The sequence below is a fragment of the Podarcis melisellensis genome (assembly GCF_964234715.1).
Source record: "Podarcis melisellensis genome assembly, chromosome: 7".
Taxonomy (NCBI): domain Eukaryota; kingdom Metazoa; phylum Chordata; class Lepidosauria; order Squamata; family Lacertidae; genus Podarcis; species Podarcis melisellensis.
The window spans coordinates 87,659,589-87,687,395 of NC_138539.1; the positions used below are offsets into that span (position 1 = coordinate 87,659,589).

At 41.9% G+C, this 27,807-nt stretch overlaps 1 protein-coding gene and 1 long non-coding RNA gene across 4 annotated transcripts; one reads left to right on the forward strand and one right to left on the reverse strand.

Annotated features, from left to right (window-relative positions):
- Positions 1-770: 770 nt before the first annotated feature.
- On the reverse strand, positions 771-27,216 carry PURA (purine rich element binding protein A). 3 transcript variants are annotated; one of them, XR_014170074.1, is made up of 4 exons: positions 26,979-27,216; positions 25,159-26,719; positions 4,030-4,095; positions 771-2,117 (listed from the first exon to the last, which is right to left on the reverse strand). XR_014170074.1 is itself a non-coding variant. In XM_081917858.1 (2 exons), the coding sequence occupies exons 1-2, from the start codon at positions 27,191-27,193 to the stop codon at positions 25,549-25,551; spliced, it is 1,386 nt and encodes a 461-aa protein (XP_081773984.1). In that variant the 5' UTR covers positions 27,194-27,216; the 3' UTR covers positions 24,510-25,548. The 3 variants fall into 3 exon arrangements, 1 of the variants encoding a protein (XP_081773984.1); XR_014170073.1 differs by lacking the exon at positions 4,030-4,095; XM_081917858.1 differs by lacking the exons at positions 771-2,117; positions 4,030-4,095 and having other exon boundaries at positions 24,510-26,719.
- Positions 18,763-23,592, forward strand: LOC309373624. The gene is made up of 2 exons (XR_014170105.1): positions 18,763-19,941; positions 20,312-23,592. It is a non-coding gene; the product is annotated as an uncharacterized lncRNA (long non-coding RNA).
- Positions 27,217-27,807: the final 591 nt, after the last annotated feature.

Sequence of the window (27,807 nt, forward strand, 5' to 3'; positions counted from 1 at the left end):
CATTCCCCCTCATCTTGGGGGGAAGGTAATCAAAGGCCTTTGTTCACCTCAGTCTAACAGGCAAGCACAATATGTTTTGAGCTGGTTGCTGCAGCTCAGACTGTATGGCTTTTACAAGCCTATGCTAATAATTTCCTATACAAATAATTTAGGAAGTTTCACCAATGTAACTAAGTCAAGTGTTACTGCCCGTGCAACTTTTTTTGAATGCTGTATGGAAAAGCACATGAATCTGACCCTTGGAGAGTTTGTAAGTAAACCACTTTTAATTTACCAAGTGTGTGGGTCTTTTTCTTTGCCTAGGGAAAGAGGGGGACTTTGGAAGCAGCTTAGAAGGGCATATTTTAGAAGTCTAACAGCCTATATTTCCATGCTTTGCTGCATATTTTGTGATTTTAAATCTCTGCTGGGGTTCTCTCACCAAACTTGGATCTTGGCATCCAAGAATTCTCCTTTATATGCCTATGTTTTCCTTGCCATCAACAAGATCATGGCATATCTTTTGTAGGCACTGCTGCATTTAGAATCCTGAATTATATAATATTTCCTTATTCAACGTGTGCATGTTGTGGCTGTTGCAAAATGGTATACTCAGCAGTCCTGTTAAATCTTGCAGAAGTGTATGCTTTGTGTCTTCCTCAAAGCTCAGTTTTGAGCAACTGAATACATTTAAATTGACTGCTTTAAAATATTTTCAAAACAGTAGGAACTTAAAAGAGAGGAGCCAGATATCCCCAATGGTTGACACTTAAAAATCACTATAATGCATCTTAAATCAAATAATTTATTAAGTAATTACATGTAAACACTTTATATTGACTAGCAAATACATTGCTCAAGTACTCCTCTTCCAACAACAAAGGAAAATACCCCCTTTATAAACAGAGTCAGACTGACTAAAGATATACATTCTACTGTACAGTGAATGTATATACAATTGACACTTTGATTTTCCTTATCTTATATTCATTTAAAGTGCAAAGGATATAAATTTGTTCAGCATTGCAAGACAGTGTCAATGGTAACTTTGGTCTATCAAGTGAAACTAGATAGCGGCCCTGACAGTATTTTTAAAAAGCAGAGCAACCAGACCTTGCAGGACAAATCTTTAAAAAAAATAAATTCCTTTTCTCATATAATTGAAAATATTTTTAGACAGGAAATATACTATTCTGAATAAATGAAACGAACATGTTTCTTAGTTACAATCTAGAGTTAGTAGTTACATACATACAATTACACAAATACATAAACCACAGAATGTCTGAACATTGCCCGACATTGCCCATTAGATCAAAATACAACAGTTATGAGATGGTAGCCAGGAATAATAAAAACAGGATAGCAGCCACTTACATAAATAAAAGCAAATATTTTTGCCTAGTTCAACATTCCAATCTTCTAATAAGTGTGTACTCTTACAGTGTATGCTTGTATGATAATTAAAACGTTACAGAAAAACATGACCACCAATGGATATTGGTACATCTAATAAAGAGTAACTAGCCAAATAATAATAATAATAATGCAGAGATCGGAGTACATCTAATAAAGATTAACTAGCAAAAAATAATAATGCAGAGACTTGAGAGATATAATTCTAGTCTTTCTTGAGAGATTTTTTCCCCCTGGTCTTTTCAGAAAACTCACATGTAGAAAAAATACGCTACAGGTTTTGTCCTCATCTTCTGAAAAGAAAAAAAAAGGAAAAGACGGCTTTGCACTGCTAAATCCTTCCATGCAATCATGTACGAGGTGCTCAACTATATGGAGAATAGTTAGCATAAACTGTGATCATGGCTGCACTCTCCCCATCAGCTGAAATTCCAGAGATGGCTGAACTGGCCTCTCTTCACAATGACATGTACCTTCATACAAGGCTGGGTGGAGGAGTGGCTCTTAGGGCTGGAAAGCGGGGCTCAGGTTACAGTAAATTTAACAGCACCCTAAAATATGTTAGAGGACCAAGTGATCATCCATCTGCCTTTAATGCTCAGCGTAATAATGAGATATTGGAATTCCAGGTTTATGTATGCAGGTACATAATCGTGTGAAGAAAGTGCTTCCGGGAACTAATGCTGTTTCCAGAGATGTCAATTGAATTCTTTGCCATTCATCTGAAATGTATAAGAAAGGTCCTTCAGTTTCACGCATAACTAGGATTGTCATATTTCAAAAAGTGAAAATCTGGACAGTTGTTGAGCTTTTTCAGGCAAAGTTTTTTTTGGGGGGGGGGTTGCCCACAGTTGTGAAATCACAATAAAACAAGTTCTTTAGCTATTTTTAATGAAATCTACACTACTGACATGGCTGCCATACGTCCGGATTTTCCCAGACATTTCAGCGATTTTCATCCGGACGCTGTTTGCGAGGGCTGAATACCAACCGGCTATGTCCAGGAAGTTCTGGACGTATGGCAACCCTAGGCATAACTAATGCTGTTTTTACACTGTAAACCTCCCTGTGGTCTTTGGATGAGGGGAGGTGTAGAAATGTAATTTACTACTACTACTACTAATAATAATAACAACGCAGGGTTTATTGTCCTCCTCCCTTGTTCTGATGTACCAGTAAACAAGATGAAATGCTTGAGCTGTGTACAGAATGCTAAAGTGCCACTTTTGTGCAAGATTTGCTATAAATCAAGGGTTTCCAAAAACAGGAAAAATAGGGACATGCCAGGCCAGAGGAACGTTGCAAGCTGATTTTAACTACCTGCTACTGGAGTAATGGAAGAAGCATAGAAGTATAGAAGGGGTTTCTCTCTATGTGTGTGTGTATTGCATGAGAACTTATTTTTTTAACTGTTTTTCTGATGGCCTCTAATTATCAAAAATATTTAAATATTTGCTATTTCATTACTTCATATACAATTTCAAATTGGCTTGTTAACAACCACTCCATTTTTAAGATATGAGACAACTGCTGAGCTTTAGCAAATGTGTGCTTTGGAATTCCATGTCTTAAAATATATATTATTATTATTTAGCCCCATGAGAAAAGTTTAAGAATTATACACAGAGCTACCTTGTTTCTTTAAAATACTCATACAGTAATAATACTGATGGCAGAGCGTGGAAATGTGAAGTACCTTGAAATGATTTTACGTGGACTATTCACATTAAACAATTAGATATTGACAGTGTTTTAAAATTACAATATTGACAGTAAAAAACCAAGACTGATATACACCATTAATATAATCTTCTTTCCCATTTGAAATTACGAAGGATTTGCTTATATAGGAAAGGCTAATATTGTAATAGTATTTTTGCTTTGCAATTTGTAAGTGCTGAAGATAATCTCTGATCCTCAGTTTCAAGTCATAGCAGAAGGTTGTACAATGCTGGCTAGTGTTAAAATCCTACTTTTATTTTTAAAAGAATTTCATTTTGGAAAAGAGACTTTAAGTCTGTATTCTGGAATTTACAACATACTTCTAACTTGTTTTCAGTCTGATGTTTGATTTTTACATTTTCCTCCAAAAATCTAGACATGCTTCCATATTCTACGTCCGTTGCTGAAGAAGAAACTGGTTCTCGCGCAAGCTCTCAGTTATAAAGATCTAAAACATGTGCATGGAAACAATTAAATTTCTGTAAAATATGTGCCAGGCTTCTTTACTAAAGTTATCCCCGTGTAAATTTTCTATGTTTAAAAATACTTCCTAAAAGTTTAAAGGAGGAATTCAATGTGGTGCTAAGCATATAGCTTTGCCATTGCAAGCATTTCTGCAAACCATTCTAGGGGTTCTCCTGTCCCCCCCCCCCCAGCAAATTTGGGGGAGTGCAGGGGGAGGGGGGAAGTCCTGTTGCATTAGTGGAAATCCTTTTGTGGACTTTTGTTGACGGGACTCGCTAGCTAAAATCCCACTTGTGATTTAGGTTCATACAGACTAGCAAAGTTCACTTATTTGAAAAGTGCTGCAAGTACAACAGAAGACAGAATATGACAAGCTTGTCATTACCTTGAAGGCGATAGAATTTGTAAGTCAATGGGGGAGGACAGAAACAGGAAATGAAGACTGACCTTATAAACAAAGATATGTTTAGGGCTTCTGGTTTCAGGAATAAACCGATATTTACTGGTAAACGTCTGCCAAAAAAACAAAAATAGAAACATAAGATTACTGGTAAATATTGGTTTATGTGGAGTAGAAAAAATGTTCATATTCTTATTCTTTAAAACTGCTAGAGAGATGAGAGGATCTGATAAAGGTTACCATGCCTGAATTCTTTTGGGAAAGTACTGGTAATTGCCTCAAACCAGAAGCCGTCTGCTCATAGTGGGTAGTGGGACTCTGCACACCTAAATTTTCCAGACATCTTCAAGAGAACCTAATCATTCTGAATGATGCTTGAGACAGAGACAATTTCTTTCTGCCCCAATTCCAGAATGTCCAGTTATGATTTTGAAAATTCACTTTTATTATGATATATAAGAAATAAATATGAAACTTAATAAATAAATAATGCTTTTCTTTAAAGAAGCCTAATTCTGTCCATGTTATATACATAAAATGTATTCACATACAACTCATAATTCAGTTGAATTCAAATTAGTTTTATTTGCAGATGATATTCTTTTGTTTATTTGAGAACCTCAGACTAGTATTCCCATCTTGATGTTTTTGGTAAAATATCTGGTTATTCTGTTAATTGGTCCAAACTGGAATTGATGCCAATAGGTCAAAAATCTGATTACACATTCATTCAAGGTATATCAATTCTGGATTAGTTCCAAGTCTATTAAATATCTGGTTATGTTAATACCAAAAGATATATAATGGTTAGTCACAGTTAATATAAATAAATTAATAAAAAAGGTTTCTTCAGATATTGATAGGTGGGAGTGGCTGAACCCTACCCTTTGGGGAAAGGTGAATGTTATCAAAATGAATATTATTGCCAGATTTATTTATATTCTGAGAGGACTTCTAGTTTTTATATCTGGATCATACCTTCAAAAGATAAAACTCCCTGTTTAGGAAACGTCTTTGAGGCTCAACAACACCGAGAACATTCTTGCAGAGAATGCAGTTATAAATTCTGAATTTGGAATTATATCATTTTGCTTATTTACCATTAAATGTTAAATATTGGAAACCTACTGTTGGGTCTTAATTTTCCAACATAGGCAACCCTATATATACATATACAGCACCTTTGGTTGGTTGGACAATACTAGGATCAAAATATTTGAAATATCAGCTGACTCCAGCAACAACTAAGTCAGAAGGATATAAAATATATTGGGGGGGGGGGATATTGATCCATTCTCACATGCCAAACTTACTTTGTGGGGAAACCCTACTCTAAAAATTGCAAAAAATACGGCAACATGGAAAAATTGGATGGAAGCAGGTGTGTTGACTTTGGACCAACTGATAGATGAGGAAGATTAATTTTATACCTATGCTATTTTAAGACAAAAATATCATCTATCAGAGGCAGCCCAATGGCAATATATTCCATTACAACATCTCTTAACAAGGGAGTTTGGTCTGGCAGCCCTCTCAGCTTCCAAGAGATACTGGAGCAATTGGATGACTCATTGAAAACTAAAAAGCCAGTGATTACTTTTTAGAAATATGTATTGGCAATAAATAAGTTCCAATATGCAGACTTTAAGAAATGATTGGAATAAAGTATTGGAGCTTCCAATACTACCCAGACAGTGGGAAAGTGTTTGTATGTTTGTACAGTGTTCTGTACTTACTAAGTTTTGGGAGAAAGTACTGGAGTGTGTAACTATGATTGTGCAGAAAAGTTTAAAACTTTCAGAGAACATTATTTTGAACTATAAGTCTATGGTATGGAAATTAACAATGGGACAACGAAAATGGATTCTACGCACCCTAATTGTGGCCAAGAGATTGATACAGATGAATTGGAAGAATCAAGTTACGATACCCTTTAATCAATGGATTGACAGTATGACATCACTCACAACTTATGAGCTGCTTAGAGAAATAGGCTTTGCTTGGGTAAATATGACAACATTTGGAATGAGTTTATACGGAATGTAGTAGGCTATTAATATCTATATGTGTATTAGGATCATAACACTATATCACTTCATATAAGAATGTATGGGAGTATATTACACTGAATTTTTGTATATATATATTTTACACATCTTTGTTCTTTTTTTCTCACTTCCCCCCTTCCCTCCTCCATATCACTTAATTTATTTATAATTGAAATTATTTCAATAAAATATTATTACAAATAATAACAACAAGACCTCTATATCTAGAAGCATCGTAGGGATTCATCCGTCTCTCATCTGGGAAGCTATTGTGCCCCTGAAAACTGAGCTAAGAGATGACGGCTCCTTCCAGCCCATAAATAGTTTGCTAAAGAACCTCCGGAACCATATGAAGGCCAGTCTACAACATTCTACCACACTCTAGTGGCCAAGAAATACAACACAGAATAGGACCGCTGTTCACAGAAGGAGGGTGGATTGTCAGTAACTGGGGATGCGAGAAGGTGTGAGTCCCTTTACTTGCTTCCATATAAGTTAATGGTAGTTGTTACTTTTACCTCACAGGAGGAAAGTGCTGCAATTGGAAAGATTGCTGCAGGGAGAGGAAAACCTGCCCCGACTCATACAGAGTGAGATGTGCTTTCATGTACAGAATGCAAAACTGATGCAGTGCACCTTCTCAGAGGTCCGTGCAAAATACAAGCCACATGCATCCCAAAACATTGGACATTTTTTTCCAAATGTTGGTGAAACCCTAAGATTCTATGATTCTATAAAAACTAATAATCTTAATTATTGTCTTTTAAATTTAGCCTCCACCCCCCAAAAATCTGAGCCCCTAAACTGTAGTTTAATTCAATTGTGCATAAATTCAGGACTAAAGCAACCCAACACACAGGGCAGGTCTCAACCCCAAATTAGTCATTGCTCCAGGCAATGTGATGGCTGATTGGAAAACTGTGGCGGGGGTTCCAAACCACCCTGTTGCCATGGCCAGACCACCTCCTGGTGAACTTCTGGTATCCCTCCCTGCATGGCTAAAAGACCTAATCACATAGTTTGTTCCTGAAAATGTATGGCATCTGAGAATTCCTGAATAATATGAAGCAGGATTAGCCTCTCCATGCTGCTTGACTACAGCCTGCTAGTTGGGGCTGATGGGAGTTGTAGCTATGTTTTAGTGGACTTTTCCTGTACAGTGGTACCTCGGGTTACAGACGCTTCAGGTTACAGACTCCGCTAACCCAGAAATAGTACCTCGGGTTAAGAACTTTGCTTCGGGATGAGAACAGAAACCGTGCTCCGGCAGCATGACAGCAGCAGGAGGCCCCATTAGCTAAAGTAGTGCTTCAGGTTAAGAACAGTTTCAGGTTAAGAACAGACCTCCGGAACGAATTTAATTCTTAACCTGACGTACTACTGTAGACAGAACTGGTGATCCTGTCCATGACCTAGTACCCCCCTGAAATGAGGATTTGTGATGAGCTATTGACATGGTCGCTTCTGAGCAGCCTCCCTGGTATTCTGGGGAACTTCACCAAATAAAATGATCCAGAAGATGGCTAGAGAGGAAATGGCACAAGACATGAATGATCTGAAGTTGATCAAACTTGAGTGAGAGCACATAGTTGCACCTATTGCAATGGCAGCAAGGAAAGCAAATGCGGCTTATTTTGCTTCCACTACATCCCCATGTATCCAGTCATCCAGCTGAGCTTTGCAGAGCAGCCAGGGGGCTACTATCTGCCCCTATGGATGGAGCAATAAAGTCCTTTGTAACCTGCTGAGAATTATTTCTAAGGCACGTGAAGAAAGTTGCTTGCATCTGTAGCAACCTTGATGCTTCTCTTATTTTAGTTGCTGAGATGTGTAATGCACCAACTGAGCAAGTGTTGTGGGATCAGTTTCTGTTACAGCAGCCTGGTGACAATGTGTCCAACAACTTAACCTCGCAACTCTTGCCCATCTTGCTTAAGTGGAGCTACCTTATAGGTTCAGGGTGTGCTAATGTGCTGTTAAATGAGGGACTGGTGCCTACTGCCCTGAAGAATGCAGTAGCGTGGCCACTTCAAAGAAGCAGATCCACTCAACCCTGGATCCAACAGTATATGACTTCTGTCTGATCACAAATATCCCCGTCCTGTGGAAATTGCTTGAGAAGGTAGTGGTGGATCAACAACAGGCACTCTTGGAGGCAACTGATTATCTTGACCCTTGCCAATCTGTTTCCAACCTAGCTTTGGCATCAAATCAGTCCTGGTCACCCAGCTGGATCACATTTATTGAGAAATGGTCTGGGGGAGTGTGACTCTGCTACACTTGATCTCCTAGCAGCTTTTCATATTATCAACCATGGTATCTTCCTGGATCAGAGGCACTCTTTTTCAGTGGTTCCACTCCTATTTGCAGGACCAGTTCTGAAGAGCAGCACTGGGCGACTAGTTGTTAGTCCCCATATATAACATCTATATGAAGCCTTATGGCATGGTTATTAGGGGATTTAGAGCATCAAATCTTTCAGTATGTTGGAAACACTCAGTTCTAGTACTCTATAGTATCTGAATCAGGAGTGGGCATGCAATTCCTGAGCCAGTATCTGGATGAAGTGGTAGGCTGGGAGAGGGTCAAAAGACTGAGATTAAATCCTGGCAAGATGGAGGAATTGTGTGTGAGTTGCTCCTGGATCCAGGAAATTGCCTATTTGCCTGTTCAGGATAGGGTCACAAACCTTTTGAAGGAGCAGCCTCGTAGTTGATTCATCTTTGCCACTAGAGACTCATGTGGCTTCAGTAGCTGAAAGTATCTTCTACCAGGTTTGGCTGGTATACCAGCTATGGTCATTGCTCAACAGGGATAATCTGGCCATGGTGGTCCATATGCTGGTAAACCTGAGATGGTTTGCACTCTATTTGAGACTGCCCTTGACGATGGGCTGGAAGCTCCAGTTAGCTAAAATCCTGCTGAGAGGTTACCATCATCAGCACATTACACCTTTCTTAAGCATCTGCACTGTCTGCCTATATAAGAATAACAATATTATTATTTATACCCCACCCATCTGGCTATTGTATGGGGCCAAGTTCGAAGGCAGTCTCTGAAATAACAAGAATGTTTGAAAACTATCTATTCATGACTAAAACAGGGAACTATAAGCTTGATCACACAAACTAGTACACATCATTGTAACATAAAGAGCAGTACTACAAAGTCAAAAGCTTAAGTGCCATGCAGATAAGATACAAGACTTTACAACACACTTAGTAGCTGCCATGGACTGGCTGGATGCAAAGGAGTGGTAGGAGGCATCAGTTGGGGAACCCCCTGGAGAACCAAGCCTAGGAAATTAGTGGTGGAGTGACAATGAGTGGTCACAGGGAGAAGCAGCAGACTGGAAGGAGGCATCAGCTGCAGAAGAGGCGGCAGGCTTTAGTGAACAGGAAGAGGCTACGGCAGAGAGCAGTTTGCACTCTGAGACTGAAGCAGAAGCCGGAGGGGAGGGTGGTCAAGAGACAAAGTTGAGACAGGCTGCTGAAGAATCCAGGGAGTCCCCCCCTCCTGCTGCAACCAGCTTCTCTCCTCCCTAGTCTCCTAGAACTCTCCTAGAATTCAATGAAATGGGCAGAGCAGAGGATGCTTGCGCACAGAAACCACCTGAGACAGTGTGGGAAAGACCCAGAAGAGGAGGAGTCCTACTGAGAACTGGGAAGGCTCACCTTCCATCCTCACAACAGCTTCATCAGGGCAAGACTTCCTAGAAAGAGTTTCTGAGAATGCTAGGCCCGAGCTGTGCTTCTTTCCTTGAATAATGAGTTAACTTCACTGGCAAGTTATTGCTTTGTTGAAGATCTACAGCCCTGACAGTAGTTGGCAAAACATGGCTAACTGCCTTCCTTAGAGAAACACTACAGCAAATCTAATTTGCATGGAGGAAGGCATAGAAAACTACAGCACACTCATCTAAGTTAGGAGGGAGGGAGGGATGGGGGGAGAAAGAGAGAGAGAGAGCGCAAACCATCTCCCAGATCCTGTCCAGCCACAATGAACCCTGCTGCTGCCTTCCAGTGTTTCACTATTTCCACAAGGGCAGACACCAGAGCCTTATGTACCATTAAATAAATTCTGCACTATCTATTGACAGAAGAGCCGGCATCAGATCAGAGATTATATTTCTGAGATTCTACTCAAAATCTATATGATATCCTGAACTCAAAATAGAGTGGCTTCCCATCCTCTATAATGCATATCTTTATCCCTATTCCAGAATGCAGGATGAAGTAGGAAAATGATAATAGGGGATGGCTGGGTGGGGGGCAGAAACCCGGCCCAGTGCTTCCAAACCTTTACTATACATTCAGGAATGGGTTCCCCATGCTGCACAAAGCAAATCAGGAAAGGGTAAGGGTACCCATGGGGCAACCTTTGACCCTCTAAAAATGTGAACTATTTGCTTCAATTGTTGTAACCAATTAATTTCGCCAACACTAAACCTCCATTGTCACAGGCACCTTTGCTGATTTGGCTAAACCTCAGTCAACAAGGCAAACAATAGGGGTGACAGGGGGTACCCCTGCTTAGTGCCCTATGGGGATTTACACCAGGGAAGACAGGCCCATTCATTCGAATTGTTGCAGTTGTGACTGAATAGAGCTGTTGGATTGAACAGATACATTTTTCGCCAAACCCCCTTGTCCATTCAATACGATCTAATACCTTAATGATATCCACTGAGAACAGTACTGCTGGGATTCTGTATAACCACATTCAGCACCATTCTGATGGAGTCTGCTATATTCTACCTAGGGATAAAACAAGTTTCATCAGGGGAAATATAAAATAAAAAAATTCCTTCCAGTAGCACCTTAAAGACCAACTAAGTTAGTTCTTGGTATGAGCTTTCGTGTGCATGCACACTTCTTCAGATATCGTGTGCATGCACACTTCTTCAGGTATCTGAAGAAGTGTGCATGCACACGAAAGCTCATACCAAGAACTAACTTAGTTGGTCTTTAAGGTGCTACTGGAAGGAATTTTTTTATTTTGTTTTGACTATGGCAGACCAACACGGCTACCTATCTGTAACAGGGGAAATATAGTCACTGATGAAAACATTCAGTTTGAGGACCATCACTGCTGATAGCAATTTGTCATCTTGGTTTATCAGTGCTATGGGATGGTAAAAGGCCACAAGGGCCACTGACTAGGCTTCAAGAGAACCACAATTTTAGATTGCTTACCCATGTCTGGTATGGTAGCCCACTCAAGAATCTTATTGAGCAGCTTGTTCAGCCATGAGGTCAGCTCAGCTCAGAAGGTCTCATAGAAGCCCCCCACTGAAACCATTCAAACCCAGGCAATTTCTGTTCTTTCATCATTTTACATCTTCATTGACTTCCATTTCTGTTATAGGCTGGTTCAAGAACTTTCTGTGCTCACCTGACAGAACTCTGAGGTGTACCCTCAACAAAGAAGCATTTATGTATTGATGCATCTATGTATTTATGCACCTAAGCATTGTCCAAGGAGTAGAGGGCAGCACAGAATTTGGTACCTCCTCTGTCTTAGCTTCATAACACACTTTTCCTAATGCCTGTTACTAAGCTTCTGGGCTTTTTCAAGGCATGAGCCAGCAGTTTGAAGCATCTGTCTCCAAACTCTATTTACTTTACTTTTTGTTTTCATACTGCAAAAGCCATCACCCATTGTGCTTATTGTCTCATGACTTGAGGAGAGTTGGCATGAAGCTGCCATTAAGCTTGTGTGCAGGCCCTGCCCCCAACCCAACTAAACATTTCCTAAGATTTGCCCCCAAAGGCAGAGCTCCTGGATGCTGCTGGCAGGAGACTGAAGCTGGCTGGTAATGGCACATTTCCAAAAAGGAGAACCAAAAGTTATTCTGCCTGGTCCCGATAAATGCCTACACTGTGAGCTACACTATGGTTCAAACTGCTATGTTAAAAACATAAACCTTACCTCTGCCATACTGAGTGTGGGACTACATCACAACTTCTGCAACACAGGGTATTATACAGACATTGCCAAGATGTTTCTGCAGCACCAGAGGCAGACGGTTATAATATATAAAAACCTTAGCCTTCTTTCTATTGCGTGCCAAAAACAAGTCGTGGCAATGCCAGCATTTGGGATCAGAGTGTCAGAAAGTTAATTAACCTTAAACTACAAAAGTTATCCCCTCACACCAGAGATCTATGGGCACAATACAAGTCCTCACTTCCACAGTCCCGTTCTCAGTTCATAACTGTTTCTGGAGTACTCTGGATTCTGCCTCAGTGCAAGGATTTGAGTACCACCTGATTTAGCTCTGTAATGCCAGCTGGTAGTTTCATGACACTAATCTTGGTTAAAAAAGAAAACAACACCAAACATGTACACTAGTAATCTGACAAGTGCACCATGCTCATTCTTTTTTGCAGACTGACTTAAACAGTTGTTTCTTGTGCACAATGCCAGGAGTAGTAAATTCGCCCCACTCAAAAGCAAGCTGTTACAAAATTGGTCAAAGCAGCCTTGATATTTCCCTACTATAGAAACTACACAGCCTACCATGTAACCAAGAATATCAACACAATTGATGGACATCCTGATTTGTCACCAGAAATTAGAATAAATGTAGTCTCATTTCCAAATTGATCCAACTGAAAGGAAGTCAGAGGAATCCATATGATCTTAGCACTAATGGAAGGCCAAGAAGGTGCTGGCAGCTTCTTTCCCTACTATATACATACATGGATGTCTAAAAAGGCCTGCTCTGTCCCACATCCTTCAAAGGCCATGTCTATGGTGAAGTTTTATTTCCTTGGAAATAATGGCTTATCTTTGAACTACTTGTTAGCATCTTCATAGCATTTATAGTGGAATTTGCATGTATCTTATTGATTGCTTTTAAAAGTAATGCAAGCCGCCATCCCAAACATTTTCTTTTCTTTCCAAGGAAGCTCACCAGCTTCCCATTAAAGGACATTTTCCCTTCTCTGAGCATTTTCTCTTCTAGATTCCCTTCTTTTGCCAGCCTCGCAAGTTAAAGTAATGAATATACTGTACTTGGACAGGAAAAATCTGCCTTTTAAGTTCTGATTCCATATACCTCCAGATACAAGATGATGGACACTTACAGAAACATTAGTAGTATGGGCAACCCCCCATTTATGGGCGTTATGTTCCGAGGCACCACGCATATCTGTGAAACTGTGTATATTTGAAACACCATTGGCAAAGCCTGAAGAAACCTCTAAACCTCTGGAAATCCTTGAAAACACCTTAAAAAACCAGCAGCACTTACCAGATGTTAAATTCCGTCAAACTCCACCACAACTGCTCCCTCCAAACCTCCTTGCTCAAACTCCAACTCTGCACAGGTCTCAACAGTTGGCGCAAGGGTTTGTGGGATTGATAGGTACAGTTTTCACACCTTTCTGGACTCTTTTAGGAGCATTTTTTGCCATTTGGCACAATGCACGTATGCGCAGCCACACACATACTGAATGTGCATAAACAGGGTGGGGGGCTGCATTCTTGCTGTTCATCTAAACTTCCATGCACAATTGGACTTTTGAATTGGCACAATAACTTCCTCCTCTTAAATACCTGGGGTCTAGTATTCAAAAATTTCACTGCTTCTTAGCACCATTACTAGGAAAAATAGGAAGTTATTTTCATCAAGCTCAGTGGGGTGGGGCTTACTTCCAAAAAACATAGGATGAGACTATAAAAATTATATTATCAGTGAAACACACCTATGAATAATTGTTTCTTTCAAAACCTGACATTTAAGAAATATATGTTTTGGAACCTTGTAATTCACCAAACCACAGAAGAGGAACCTGCTGCAATAATGTTGAATTTTTTTACATAATCTAAGATTCCAAAAGGAGGGAAATTTAAACCATGTTTTTAGGTGGGCATAGAAATGGTCAGAAAAATACGGCATTCCTGAACCTCAAAGCATTTAAAAACCAAGCAAAAAAACTGCTCTTACTCCACCGTTCTTGACTAATTTTTTCTCAAAGAGGTAGCTACTCCTTGATTTTGTACTGATATACAAATTTTCTCAATTCTTTAAAGAACAGAATTTTCATACTTTGTACTGCTAAAGCTCATCAATCTAAGCACTATATAATATCATCAGAAATTGTATAACAGCAAAAGCAAACCAAGACTTTGCCCAGAGTCTTGCAGTCTACAGACGTGATATGCTAAGTAACACACACAAACTGAAATATCCAACTACAGTGGTACCTCGGGTTAAATACGCTTCAGGTTACAGACTCCGCTAACCCAGAAATAGTGCTTCAAGTTAAGAACTTTGCTTCAGGATAAGAACAGAAATCTTGCTCCGGCGGCGCGGCAGCAGCAGGAGGCCCCCATTAGCTAAAGTGGTGCTTCAGGTTAAGAACAGTTTTAGGTTAAGAACGGACCTCTGGAACGCATTAAGTACTTAACCCAAGGTACCACTGTATTCTACAAGTTACTATGCAATTCAGTTTGAAGCTTTTATGACCAGAGATTGTAGGACTTTTGCAGTTAGTAAACTTGGAAAGATCGCCCCTAAAGCAGCAACTGACAAAAACACAAAACTCATTTTAAGAAGAGTTGCATAAATCTATCAAGCCTAGGCTAAACTAACATATTAATACCTACTGACAAAAATATTTAGGGTCTGTGCCCCTGCTCTCTCTGCATGGCCATTCCCCCATAAACCTCTAAAAGCTTTCCCCTCCCACGCCATGCAACTAAGTTCACTTTTGCCTTCCCAAGCCCATTTCTGAAAGCACTTCTCTTGTTCCGCAGTCCTACTATGCACCTGTTTTCAGCTTCACCTCTACACTGCCCCTCCTTTTGTGTAACCACCACCCCCCCGCACACAAACCACCCTCAAAGCCACCTCCTGCATCTTCCTCCTCTCACACATGGCAACGATGCCGTACCCTTTGCACATTCTACCCAACTAAGAAGCTACCAACCCCTCCTATTCCTCAGACCCTTTCATCTCCCTGCTTTCTTCTTCAACCCCATTCCATTTTTACCTTCACTCCCTTTTTTCTTCCACCCTCCTTACCTTTCTCAACTCTCCCTTGCACACAAAGAACACCCATTTCCATCTATTGTGTCGCAGATAGCTCAGTTCTGCTCCTCCTAACATTGATCCTGCCCCCAATGTTAGTCCGACATGCCGCCACCTCTCCAGTTGTGCTCTCCTGCTCCCTTTGCACATACACAACACTTTCACCCTCATCCTTTTTTCAGTTCTCTCTTGCACACAGACCTTTCTCACTTTCATGCCTCCTCCTCTCTCCCAATTCTGCAGCTTCCTTTGCCTGCACACCTCATGCTGATAAATGATCCTGTAAGATGAATAGAATCCTAAGAGCAAGGCTGTCAGTCAGCTGATTCAGTTAGAGCATGTTAAGTTCAGCTGATGGATGTTGTACATACAGGCGACTCCCCACTCACACTTGTTCTACTTGTGCTCAACTGCACATATGTGTGGTGCCAGGAAATGATTAGATAATTCAATTCAAAACCAGTAATGGCGGGAGAGAGCTGGAGAGTCCTCATGGCTTGCAAGGAGACCCAAAGAGAGCATCAGTGAGGACAGAGGACACACCGAAGAGACTGGAGGTGCAGCAGGGCTTTGTGTAGGGGAGCAAAGCCTCCTTTGCTTTCCCACAATCCTCTAGCGTCCTGCTGGCCCCAGAGCTTCAATTCTAGATGTCAATATTTTTGGATACAGTATTTTTGGTATGGATTGGAGAGCGGCAGAGAGGGGGTTTAGAGAGTGCTCCCCACTTTACACAATTTCACTCATCTGTGCAGGAGCCCAGAACATAACCCCTGTGTAAGCGAGGAGTTGCCTGCATATGTTTGCTTGCTAATAAAATATCTTCTGAAGTACTACATAGACTCTGGTACTTCCTCCTGAAGACAGCACAGTGTACCAGGAGGTGAAATACAATGGTGGGAAGGTACCATGGAATGTTTGAGGGCTCCACATCCTTTATCTCTCTCACATGAGGCAGTTGAGGAGTGGAAAAGGGAGAATTTTAAAACAGCCCTTGTTTTCTTTCTCCCTGTACTCAAAGAACAGTCAGAAGTTTGAATAAAGCAGGGGAGGAGGGAGACTGAGGGGTTGCTGTTGCTGTTTTAAATAAAAAGTTTAACAAGGAGAAAGAGTAGAGATAGGTACAACACAGGCGCTAACACCAAAAGTTAACATAACAGAGCCTTTCCAAACTCCCTTCTCACTGTACTCAGACCTTGTTGTAAACTGCCACTCTCAGCCTCACCAAGCCCTCTGCCAAGCCCTGGCTGTTTCCCCCCTCTTAGTTTTCCCTCCAATGATGCAGAGCCCTCAGATATTGCATTGCATGAAAGGGACTTCACACAAGCTTCCGCCACTGTTTCCTCCATCCCTGCTTTACTCATACTTTCCCCTTGTCAGTGTCTCTCCATTCTTACTCCCATGCCGTGGCCCCTGGTGTTGTGCAACATGCCTTCCCTTTTGCTCCTCTCCCCTGACTTCCTTCAAATCCAGGACTGTGACGTGGTACTGCAACCCTCCAATGAGGGCCATAGAATGGCAGCCTTAGATTTTTATGTATATAGGAAGAAACATAATTTGATTTGCATTCAGCACACTATTTTAGAATGGACAACGTTGGTCAATCGAAGGCAAATCCTTGAGTACCGTAAGTTCACCAGTATAAATATCCTCTGCATTCAGTACCTCTGGTGTCCAGCAAATACAAGAAGCTCCAAGAATCTCAAGCCACCTCTATAGGGAAATCAATGGTTGTTTGCCTGACTTACAAATCCACAAGGTGGATTTTTGGGTGAAAATTGGGCAGAGTTATTGGTTCCTTAAGGAGCCTGGAAATATGAAAACAAAACTCAAATTTGAATATCCTTATGACCTGAGCCTAAAAATATGAAGGTCTGAAATTCAAGATAGCCAAATTACAACCCAATCGACAACCCAGGTTAGGTTGACTATTTTTCTTGAAACATTTGTTCCAAATCATTACAGTAATTACAATAAGACAAAATCAGCTTTAGTTATATAGCAGTTATTGATAAAGGCCCACGATAGTCTAAGCAAGGCCATTGATCCATCTGAACTCTATATAGTTCAGTTAACAGGGATACACATAAAATTATACTTTCACTTGATGCTTCCTTCTGCTGTTTCCAAGTCTGACAAAAGAGCAATTTGCATATATGCTTGAAGTTACTTTAGATCCTCCCTCAACAAGCTAATTATTCATATTCAAATTAAATATGGTACCAACACACAAGCTCTCAGAAACAGATGCCATTAAGGATGTTTGTTACAAAAAACCCTTTGGGTTGTTAGAAAAATTGCAACTTTTCATCTACTTAAACAAAATTATAAATGCCATTGTTATAAAGTTTACCTCTCAAAGGAGGCTGTTTTGTGGGAGGAACTTAATGGAAAAAACGTGTGCTTCTAGAGTGAATGTTAAACAGCAACTTCTAATGAAAAATAAATATATGCTAACCTAATAAAGCAACATTTCAACAGCAAAACTATTTATTTAAAGCATTTATATGCTGCTTTTCCAGCATTCAGTAATATATAAGCAAACTTTATCTTTAAAAGAAGTTAAACAGAGCAGCTTTTTTTTTTAATTAGCAAAGAAACTCAGTCAGTTTTGCCAAATAAAACCTGAAACAAAGTTCCAACTTTTTCTGAAAGGATAAACACCCTCTAGAGCAGGGGAAGTCAACCTTTTTATACCTACTGCCCACTAATGCATCTTTCTTGATGGTAAACTTTCCTTACCTCCCACCAGTGCTCAATGGAAGGAGCATTCAGCTTCTGCCGTAGAACCCCCTACCGCCCACCTAGAATCCTGAAACACCCACTAGTGGGCGGTAGGGACCAGGTTGACAACCCCTGATCTAGAAGATCTAAACACGGGCAACTCTAGCAAAAAGCCTGACGTTTGCACAGGGCGGAGACTGATTTCCCGAGCAAAGACAGTGTGATGGTCTCTCTACAGGCCAAGGAAGTCTGAAGATACTTGGGTTGCCAGATGAGAAGGCCTATGAAAAATAAAGCACCAGCACTTTTCTGTGGGTCTGGAAGCAACCATAATCAGTACAATTGTCGCAGGACTAGTATAACATGTACCCATCTTCCAAATATTCACCAAGGGGTAAACAACAGCACTTTGCACAAGCTGCAGCTTCCATGCCATCGTCAAGGGCAGCTCCACATTCAATGTGTTTAAAATTAGCATCAAAGCTAACCACTACAGTTGTTATATGTGGAGAAATGAAAAGCCGTATGAGATATGGCATATGTGGTACACGTTACCAAAATATTTGATCCTACCTATCTTTTGATAACAGAAGATACACTGGGAAGGAACAAACTGGGAAGGGACACACATTTCTGTGGCCACTACTCAAGCCACACTTAAACTCCTTTAGACTTGTTTTCACAATGTAAAATAAAGGGGGAGATTCAACTAAGTTTAACTCAGGAGTAGACCCACTGAAATTAGTGGGCCTGCCATAGACATGTTCATGAATTACAATGGGTCTATCCTGAGCAAAACTTTGCTAAATACTACCCAAGGAACATAGTTGCACTAAAAAGCCTCAATGTTTTGCAAAACTAACAGGGCAGTTTATTGAGTCAAAAACACAACAAAATGCATTCGTCTTCAAAAACTGAAATGAACAGATTCTGTCTGTTACCCGTAGTCAGGTAATCTACATATGGTTTAGCAACGTACCTAAAGGCCAAGAATCAGCCCCATCCCCTTACAGCAAATATTAGTTTCAGTCTTTGCAAAATGGGATAAAACTTTGTATTGTACAACAGCACATACTGAAAAGTACTAGAAACTTTATGAACAACACTGGATTCTTGGGGGGCCATTTTAAAAACTCTTCAAATGGTTTGCAAGATACCCCCATACATCTGCGGTTATTTTTAAAGGAATTACTGTATTCAGAGGTCACCTTTATACTGCCTCTTCAACGCTTTAGAAGAATGACCAGGTAAGAGATGCTAACATTAAAACAAGCTTTAAAATTTGTAGAAGACAAATTCTTGTTTAAGAGGCCAAGGTTGCAGGCAGCTAAAATGACTGATGAACTTTGTAAAAGCAAGAAGGTAGAATTTGTAATATACAAAACTTGCAGTCCTTTCAATGAAGCTCATGGCAAAGATCAGCATCTAAACCACATAACTAGGTCTAAATGGCTACAGGAATGCTCAACTTTATTGAACAGCAGCTCTCTGTACTACATGGTGAACATCTTTAGAAACTGGCATGAGTTTCAGAGTAATTTGTTCCTTGGAATGTGTCTCAGGGTCTGCAGTTCACGGGGAAGCAAAGCCGAAGTCCCCATTGCCCAACATCTGGGCAGACCTCTAAAGCAATAGCCCTCTGGATTCTCCAATCAAATTGTTTTAAGTTTGAAATCAAGGTATGCATGGGCCAAGCGCATTCTATTACTCATATGAAGCATATTTTACGCATTGTACATATCAATGCCAGAATTTTTCACTTTCAGCCTTCATAATTTTAAGCCGGTTAGACATGAATCGCTCCTCTGAACACAATGCCTGTTGCTAAGTAATTCACAACATGAAAATCAACACTTTGACAAGTGTTGTCTTTGATCAAGAATTCTTAAGTGATGGTTAAATCTTGATTAAAAATAAATAAAGGATCAAATCTGTGTTTAACACTGCAATCCTATGTGTGCTTACTTGGAAACAAGCCCCACTATGTTCAGTGCGTCTTACTCCTAGGCAAGTGTGCACAGAATAACAGCCTAGAAAAAGCTTTGAAGAAAAAAATGGTCAGCAATAAAAATTGGACTCCAATTCATTGCTACTTGCCCAATTCAGGAAGGCCTCTATAGCATAGAGAAAAGGTTTGGAGAATTAGGAATGTGCTCACCTGTTCCTCATCTTAAGGTAAAGGTAAAGGTACCCCTGCCCGTACGGGCCAGTCTTGACAGACTCTGGGGTTGTGCGCCCATCTCACTTAAGAGGCCAGGGGCCAGCGCTGTCCGGAGACACTTCCGGGTCACGTGGCCAGCGTGACATCGCTGCTCTGGCGAGCCAGAGCCGCACACGGAAACGCCGTTTACCTTCCCGCTGGTAAGCGGTCCCTATTTATCTACTTGCACCCGGAGGTGCTTTCGAACTGCTAGGTTGGCAGGCGCTGGGACCGAGCAGCGGGAGCGCACCCCGCAGCAGGGATTCGAACCGCCGACCTTTCGATCAGCAAGTCCTAGGTGCTGAGGCTTTAACCCACAGCGCCACCTGTGTTCCTCATCTTACCACATACCAATTCCTTTCTCTGTTTCCAGGTTTCTTCTAGCCAGAGTTTGCTAGCGCATCTAAATCAGGCTATGGTTTATGATAACCTTCAAACAAGGCTTTTAAGCGGGCATACAACCCGTACTATGAACATAATTATTTAGCCTTTTGAATAAGATTACATAGAATCTCTAACTAAAGGAAACCTAGAAATGGAGAAACTGGCACATGATAGGTTAGGAGCACATGGGACACATATTCCCAATGCTTCAAACAACTGTTTGGATGTCTGGAATGGATGTCACAAACAGGCCACTGAATATTAACAAAGCAACTTGGACATTAAAAGCATTTCAATATGTACAGTTAATATTTCTCATTTATCTCCTGTTCTGTCATTTCAATGGCTGCAGTTTCTCAGGGCACATATAAAGCCTTGGGCATTAGTGCATGCAATACATTAAAAGTGAGTACAAGCAGAACAGATCCATTGCCTTTTTATTATTATTACAAATGTACTGACCAGTTGGCTTCAAAAAGATCTACCTATTTAGGTATGCCAGTACAAAGTAAAAAGCTATTTAACAAATTAAATAAAAACTGCCAAAAATAGTATTTTAATGGAAAACAATTATAAAATACTGTGACCCCATTGTGAGTATTCCGACCATTGTTTGAATTATTTATTATTTCCAACCTATCAGAAGTAGGGTGTATATTTTTCCATGCAGAATAAGTAGGATTTGTTAGTGCCTTTTAAACAAAATGTAAATAGCAAACTACCAGCCATAATAATATATACATTCAGTAGTGCATATATATATTATATACTTTTAGTCTCTCCCTCTGTGTGTGTGTGTGTGTATTGTACACTATTAGTGAATATATATAGTAGTGCATACAAATCCCATTTGTTTGTTAGCCAACTACAGTATACAACAGAATGCACAGCTTAAAAGGGACATGGCTGATCAAAGAAGTGATTTCAGTGCTGTTTTGAAAGCCAAATATGTAATTGTTTTCAAAATAAGTTATTGGCCTACGACCGACACCTCTAACCTTTCTTTGCTGCTTGATATGGTAGTTCTTTGTACAGTAAACAGGCCTATTACATTTTACAAAGTTCTGAGAAGGTGGTTCTGTTTTGTAGTATTTCTCAAAGAGACCTACATAGCGCAAGCTGCAACTCCTGCAAGAATACTTTAAAAAGTGACACTGTCAAGTATTTTTCAGTTAAATGTTTACATTTTCACAGGTTTCCCACCACCAGTATGCAAGGCTTGCCTTTGAACTTGAAAATATTCTTACCTCAACCCTCAATCATTTGTTTAGTAAATGCTGGATTCCCTGCTCATTTCTTCTGGTAGTCAAATTCTATAATTTCTTCCCTATTCAATTATTTTATTTTTATTACTTTAGCTCCCCCTCTGGCTGAAAACTGCATTTTACAGCATAAAACAATAAAGAGGCATGAATCAACAGTGTCTAATTTTTAATGTGTTTATTTAATTTCTCAGACAGAGCAATTAAAAAAAAAAACATGTGGACTCAAAGTAAGGACATTATTTGCCATGCTGTAATCACCTGAAAGGGAGGTCATGTTTTAAATGTTAAGTTACTTGACAGTGTCGCTTTAGCTTAGAAAGGAAAACAAAAACAGACTATGTTTGTATTGCAGTAGATTTCAAGTTTTCTTGCACTTCATATAAAGTAGCATTATGAGCTTGGATCTTTCCTACAAGACACTGAAAACATTAAGGAAAATAAGGCATGTTTTCCAAAGGTGGATTGCTTGGCACATTTGAGCATACTGTTTTTTGGAACACCAAATATGGTCAAATATACCTCTCTCTCTCTCTTTTTAACCCCCTGACCTTAAGACAAGGTCTTTTCACTGTTGCTCATTGTAAACAGTGAGCTGCACAACCATGGTAAAGAACTGAGCACCTCAACTGGAAAAAGTGAAACCCAAAACAAGGTCATTTATAGTCAACGTAACATATTATGACTATTAATCAAGTCAATGCACAATATCTACAGTGTGCATGTAAATCACAACGTTGAGACTTAGGACGCAGAATGCTGCTGAAACTGTGGTAATTAGCAGACCATACCAGGACAACTGCATAACCCACACATCAGCTTGACCTACTCAGATCAATGGTAAGATTCTCAAATGTGTGGGTCAAGTAGAGTTCCTTTTCATGCATTTTGATTCTCAGAAAAAGGAAATAGGCAAAATGCTGATTCTATTGATTCCAATGACTAAACCAATCTACATGTTGGCTGGAATCAGACAATAGGTTTTCAGAGAGTAAAAAGTGATTTGAGAGAGTCACTGTTTGTAATATGTATGCGCATTCCACTTTAGCCTCTTAGTTAAAGAGGTGCTTGTTTTGTTCTATGAACCTGCAAAACTAACCCTTTATCAGAGACAATAGTGGGATAAAATGGAATATAGTTTCATATCATGAGACAAAACACTTTCAGCTCTTCTGAAGACAATTGTTTATGTCCAGCCAAAAACTGAATAAGGATTTTGCTCTTTAACAAAGTTTATATTAATTCAAAGAGAATAAAGACACTTTGCTGTACACCGACCTACACAAGTTATTGCTAAAAAAATAAAAAAAATCTGCCAATCTGCAGTATTGCAACTTTTAAAACTATAATGAATAGTAGAACCGAGACAACCAAATAGCAGAATCTAAGCAATTTAAAACTTTCCTAACTACCTGTAGCATGGAGAATGCAATTCTTTCACCATTCAAATGCAGTATTAAACTGCTCAAACTCTCCAATTAAAACAAAGAAGGCTTACCAGTCAATGTTTACATGCAGTCAAAAACCATTTCAGTTATCACATTACGCACCATGGAAGCTTATTTTTGCTATATGGAAAAGTGCACCTTAGAAAGTAATGTAATAAATTCCAGTGATTCTCAAAACAAAAATTTCTAACCACTATAACATTATTGCACATTTGGTGCTCAATGGACACCAGTAGCAAAATTGTTAAACTGGAAAATGGATGATACAACGGAAACAGATTTTATATTGACACTTAACAGTGCATCTCCAAAAAGGGAATTATACTTTAATGAAAACAGAAAATACATTTCCTTTGAACAATCTCTTTGTCTTTCCTAGGCCCAACCTCTTACAATCAATGAGAAGCTTAGAAAGTCTCTTTCCTACTGGTAGCATCTTCAACATACAGCAGTTAAATCTAAATTGTTAAATTTGTCAGGGTGTTAAGAAAATGAATACACTCCAGATCTCAAGAATCACACAGATTCTTATATTGTTGACTGTTTCTACAGAATTCCAACTATTTTTCCTACTGTTTTAAGGCATCATTTATAACATATTCTTTTCACTTGCAATGATGATAGTCATGCAGCAGTTTAATGATAAAAATATATTAATATTTTACTATACAGCAGCAAGAAGTTAGTCAATTAAAAGCACACAAACATTTTAAAAGAAAAACCTGTAAAAGTATATTACTACAAACAATTGCAATTTGGAGAACACTACTTGACAGATTAGTGTTCTGACAGACTGTTTTCATACCCTACAGTTCTGATATAATCACACAAAGTACATACTTTTAACTGAAGGGTTGGGGAACTTGCACAGTTGGGGGAGGGGCAGGGTATCCTTACTACATGTATAAAGTATGTAGCCAGTAATAACTAGCACCACAGCTACATTAAAATTTCTTTTACAGCACACCAACTTGGCTTTCACTTTTAAAGGAAATTCAAAATCCATGGCTCAGAAGGATTACTCTATAATCATGTTGCATTGACTTCCATGACAGGCCTATATAAATTAGTTAGCACTAGCACAAAACAGGAGTTTCAATTCAGACTTAAACAAGTTAAAGGGATAGTGCTAGTGGCCACACACAGGAAAAGAAACAAAAAACCTTCACCGCCTGTTATTCAAAAACAGGTTTACTGGAAATTGCTGCACGTGAAGTACTTTAAGTACACATCATAAAAAAAATATATTATGAACAATACAAGTACATCTCATATACACAATAAGGACAATATACCTACTTAGTTGTAAACCAAATAGGTGCAGAAAAATATGGGAGATCATCTTCCTCTCTCTCTCTCTCTCTTTCTCTTTTTAACTATTTGAATAACTTTGGTTCAAACCATAAAAATCACAAGTTAGCAAATTTCATTTAAATGCCTTTTTAATAATTTTTCTTCATGTTCACAGAAGTTTCACTGACCATTTTATATGTTTAAGGTCCAGATGCAATGCATATTGTATAAAAGAGAGCACTTATTGTTTACCTTGCATGAATTAAACCTACGTACCTTTTAACTCTACAGACTTCTGCATAACATTTAGACAAAGCTCAGACACACAGCATGCCTAGCCCTCATATATATATACACATCTCTAATCACAGGTATATAGGGTGTCAAATATACTATAATAACCTTCATGTAAGGTTTTGAAATTTGGTAACAAAATGAGAAGAAAAACTAAAAATATTATTTTACGTGTTCTAAAATATCTCTTTTTGTGCTAAAGTCAAATGTTAGCTCAACATGAAAAGGACATTTTCTCTTTTTAATATAATTCAGCAATATTTTAATCTTGACCATTTTTGCAAACACTTTTTTTTTTAATAATAATAATAATAGCTTAAACGTGTACAAAAGTTCTTGGTTAATTAGGGAAATAAACACTCAGTTCTTTATATTTTTAATCAAGTAGGAAACACAGTTCATCATATATAATGTTATTACTTTTTTTGTAATTTTTTTGTAATTTTTTTGTTTTGTTTTTTTGTTTTGTTTTTAGCAGCTGCTTACTGTTTTATACGATGGGCAAGAGTGGAAGGAACAATCCAGCGATGGGGTGGAGAGAAAGAAGTTGCTTGCTCGGCTGTCAGTTTTGGTGGTGGGTGGGTGGTCGGTGGTGCTCCCCTTGGAGTTAGAACAACAGGTATATTTAACTGCATGTATTATTTTCAGTGTGTGGGATGTCGGTTTTCTCTCTCTCGCTCGCTTACAGTATAACGTATCTCTCTCTCTGTGTGGCGATGTTGTTGTTTGTTGTTGTTGTTGTCGTCGTCATTATTATTATTACGAGTGTCTCTGTGCAGCAGGGCAGGGAGGAGGCAGCCAAGTGGGGAGGAGGAGGAAGGCAGTGGGGAGGAGGAGGAGGAGGAGGAGAAGGAAGGAGGCAAGGAAGGATGGAGATCAATCCTCCTCCGGCTCCTCGGCCTGCAGCAAGGCTCCCGGCGGGCCGGCGGCGGCGGCGGCGGCGACGCTGCTGCTGCTGCTGCCCCCCTCGGCCTCGGGCGGCTGCTCGGCTCCCCCGGAGGAGGGCGAGGAGGCCGCGGCGGTGGCGGCGGCGGCGGCCGCCCGCTTGTCCCTCTGCTTCTCCTGGATCTTCTTCATCTCGTCCGAGTACTTGCAGAAGGTGTGCCCGAACTTGGCCCACACCTTGTAGGGGACGGTGATGGAGTTGCGGTAGGTGGGCTTGACCTCGCTCACCCGCATGAAGACGCCGTACTTGTTGGAGCCCACGTCGAAGAAGAAGCGCTTGTTGTCCACCGTCAAGGAGGTGCCCTCGGGCAGCTCGGCCGGCTCCTCCTCCACGCCGTAGTCGTCGATCAGCTTGGCCAGGGCGTCGCGGAACTCGATCAGCCCCTGCGCCGGCAGCGCGATGGTCTGCCCCTGCGTGGAGCCCAGGCCCGGCCCGCGGTTGACCGTCTGCCGGATGCGCAGGAACCGCCCGCGCTGGTTCTCCTTCAGATCCATGTAGTACTTGCGGTTCTCGCGCACCAGGAACTCGCTCTTGAGGGCCCTCCGCGGCTCGTCCGCGGCCTGCGCCAGCTCCGGAGGCTGGCTGGGGCCCAGCTGCGCGTAGTGCTCGATGAAGTCGCCCAGGTAGTCGCGGAACTCCACCGCCACCGACATGGAGAGCGTCAGGCGGCTCTTGCTGCCCCCGGCGCCCACCTCCGCGATCTTCAGGAAGCGGCCCTTGGCGTTCTGCTTCACGTCCAGGTAGAAGCGCTTGTTCTGGATGTCCACCCGCTTGGAGGCCAGCTCCTGCGTCTCGTGCTGAAGGCCCACGCCGCCGCCGCCGGGCCCGCTACCACCGCCGCCGCCGCCGCCGCCCGGGCCCGGAGCCCCGCCGCCGCCGCCGCCGCCACCCTGCTCGCTGCCGCTGTCTCTGTCCGCCATGATGCTGCCGCCGGGCCTCCCGAAGCCCGCCTGCGCCCCCCGGCCGCCGCCTCCGCCGCCGCCTCCTCCGCCTCCCGCCGCCGCTACTGCTCCTGCTGCCGCCGCCGCCGCCGCCGAGCCAACCCCCTCCGCAGCCGCCACCACCACCAGCAGCAGCAGCAGCCAGCCGCTCTCGCGAGATCTGTGGAGGAGACAGAAAGAGAGAGAGCGGCTAACATGGCAGAGAGAGAGAGAGGCGCGCGCGACTGTGTACAGTAGCCGGGAAGGGAGGGAGAGAGTGAGAGTGAGGCGGCGGCGGCGGGGGGGGGGGGGGAGGAAGGAGGGAGGCGGCGAAGGAGCCCCAGGATGTGAGGCGGCCGCCGCCGGCAGCGCCCCGCCGCCCGGGCCGGGCGAGGGCACAGAGGAACAGCTCGCTTTAGTGGCGCTCAGGCCCCACCCACCTGCCCCTCGCGCCCGAGGCTGCTGCTGCTCCTTCCAGCCCCTCAGAGGGACCCGCGCGGATCCTCACGCCGCCGCCGCCGCCCGTCAGAGGGAGGGATAGGCAGACAGACGGAGCGGCTGCCAAGCCCCGTCCCCCCCCTTTCCTGTCACTCGCCTCCTCGCGCGCGCACTCGCGCCGACCGGCGAGGCCCCCCCCCCCTCTCTTCCACCCCATTAAAAAAGGCTGAGAGGGCGACGCAGACATAGCCCCGAACTGACCGGCCTCCGCGGGGGGGAGGGGCTCCCGCCGTTTCCCCTCAGGCGGCGTCTCTCACGCGCTTCTCCACCTTTCTCCTCAGCCGCTCTTTCCCTCCGCGCTCCTCAGGCGCGGGACCGGGACGGAGGGCTCGCCAGGGCCTCCCTCGGTGACAGGAGTAGCAATAACAGTAATAATAAGTGCCCGGAAGAAGGAGGGAAAAACGGGCCGGGGGGGAGGGGGAGAACCTTCATGAGAATGGCCTCCGACCCGGGTTGGAGGATGCCGACGTGCCTCATCAGTGTCCGGCGAAGAGGAAGGAGGAGTCTCTCCCATCTTTCCACAATAAATATGCTATAGAGTCGATGCAGCACAACTCTTTTGGGCGCGAGGCTGGAGGGCCGTTTCGGGATTTGGCCATGCCTGAGGTAGAGCGGCGGGAATTCCCGCCCACCCGCCTCAAAGGTCCTGTCCGGACAGCGGCAGCTGACCCCTCCGGCCGCCCCCCTCAGGAAGGGCGCCCCCGGCTCCGCCCGCCTGAGCAGCAGCAACTCCGGCGCCCTTTTGCGCGCCTTGCTGACGGGGAGGCAGGC

Coding starts and splice junctions, on each gene's coding strand:
- PURA (XM_081917858.1), bottom strand. CDS start 27,193: ATGGGGTGGAAGAGAGGGGGGGGGGGCCTCGCCGGTCGGCGCGAGTGC. Junction 26,720..26,978: donor GCCTCGGGCGCGAGGGGCAG/GTGGGTGGGGCC, acceptor TCTCCTCCACAG/ATCTCGCGAGAGCGGCTGGC.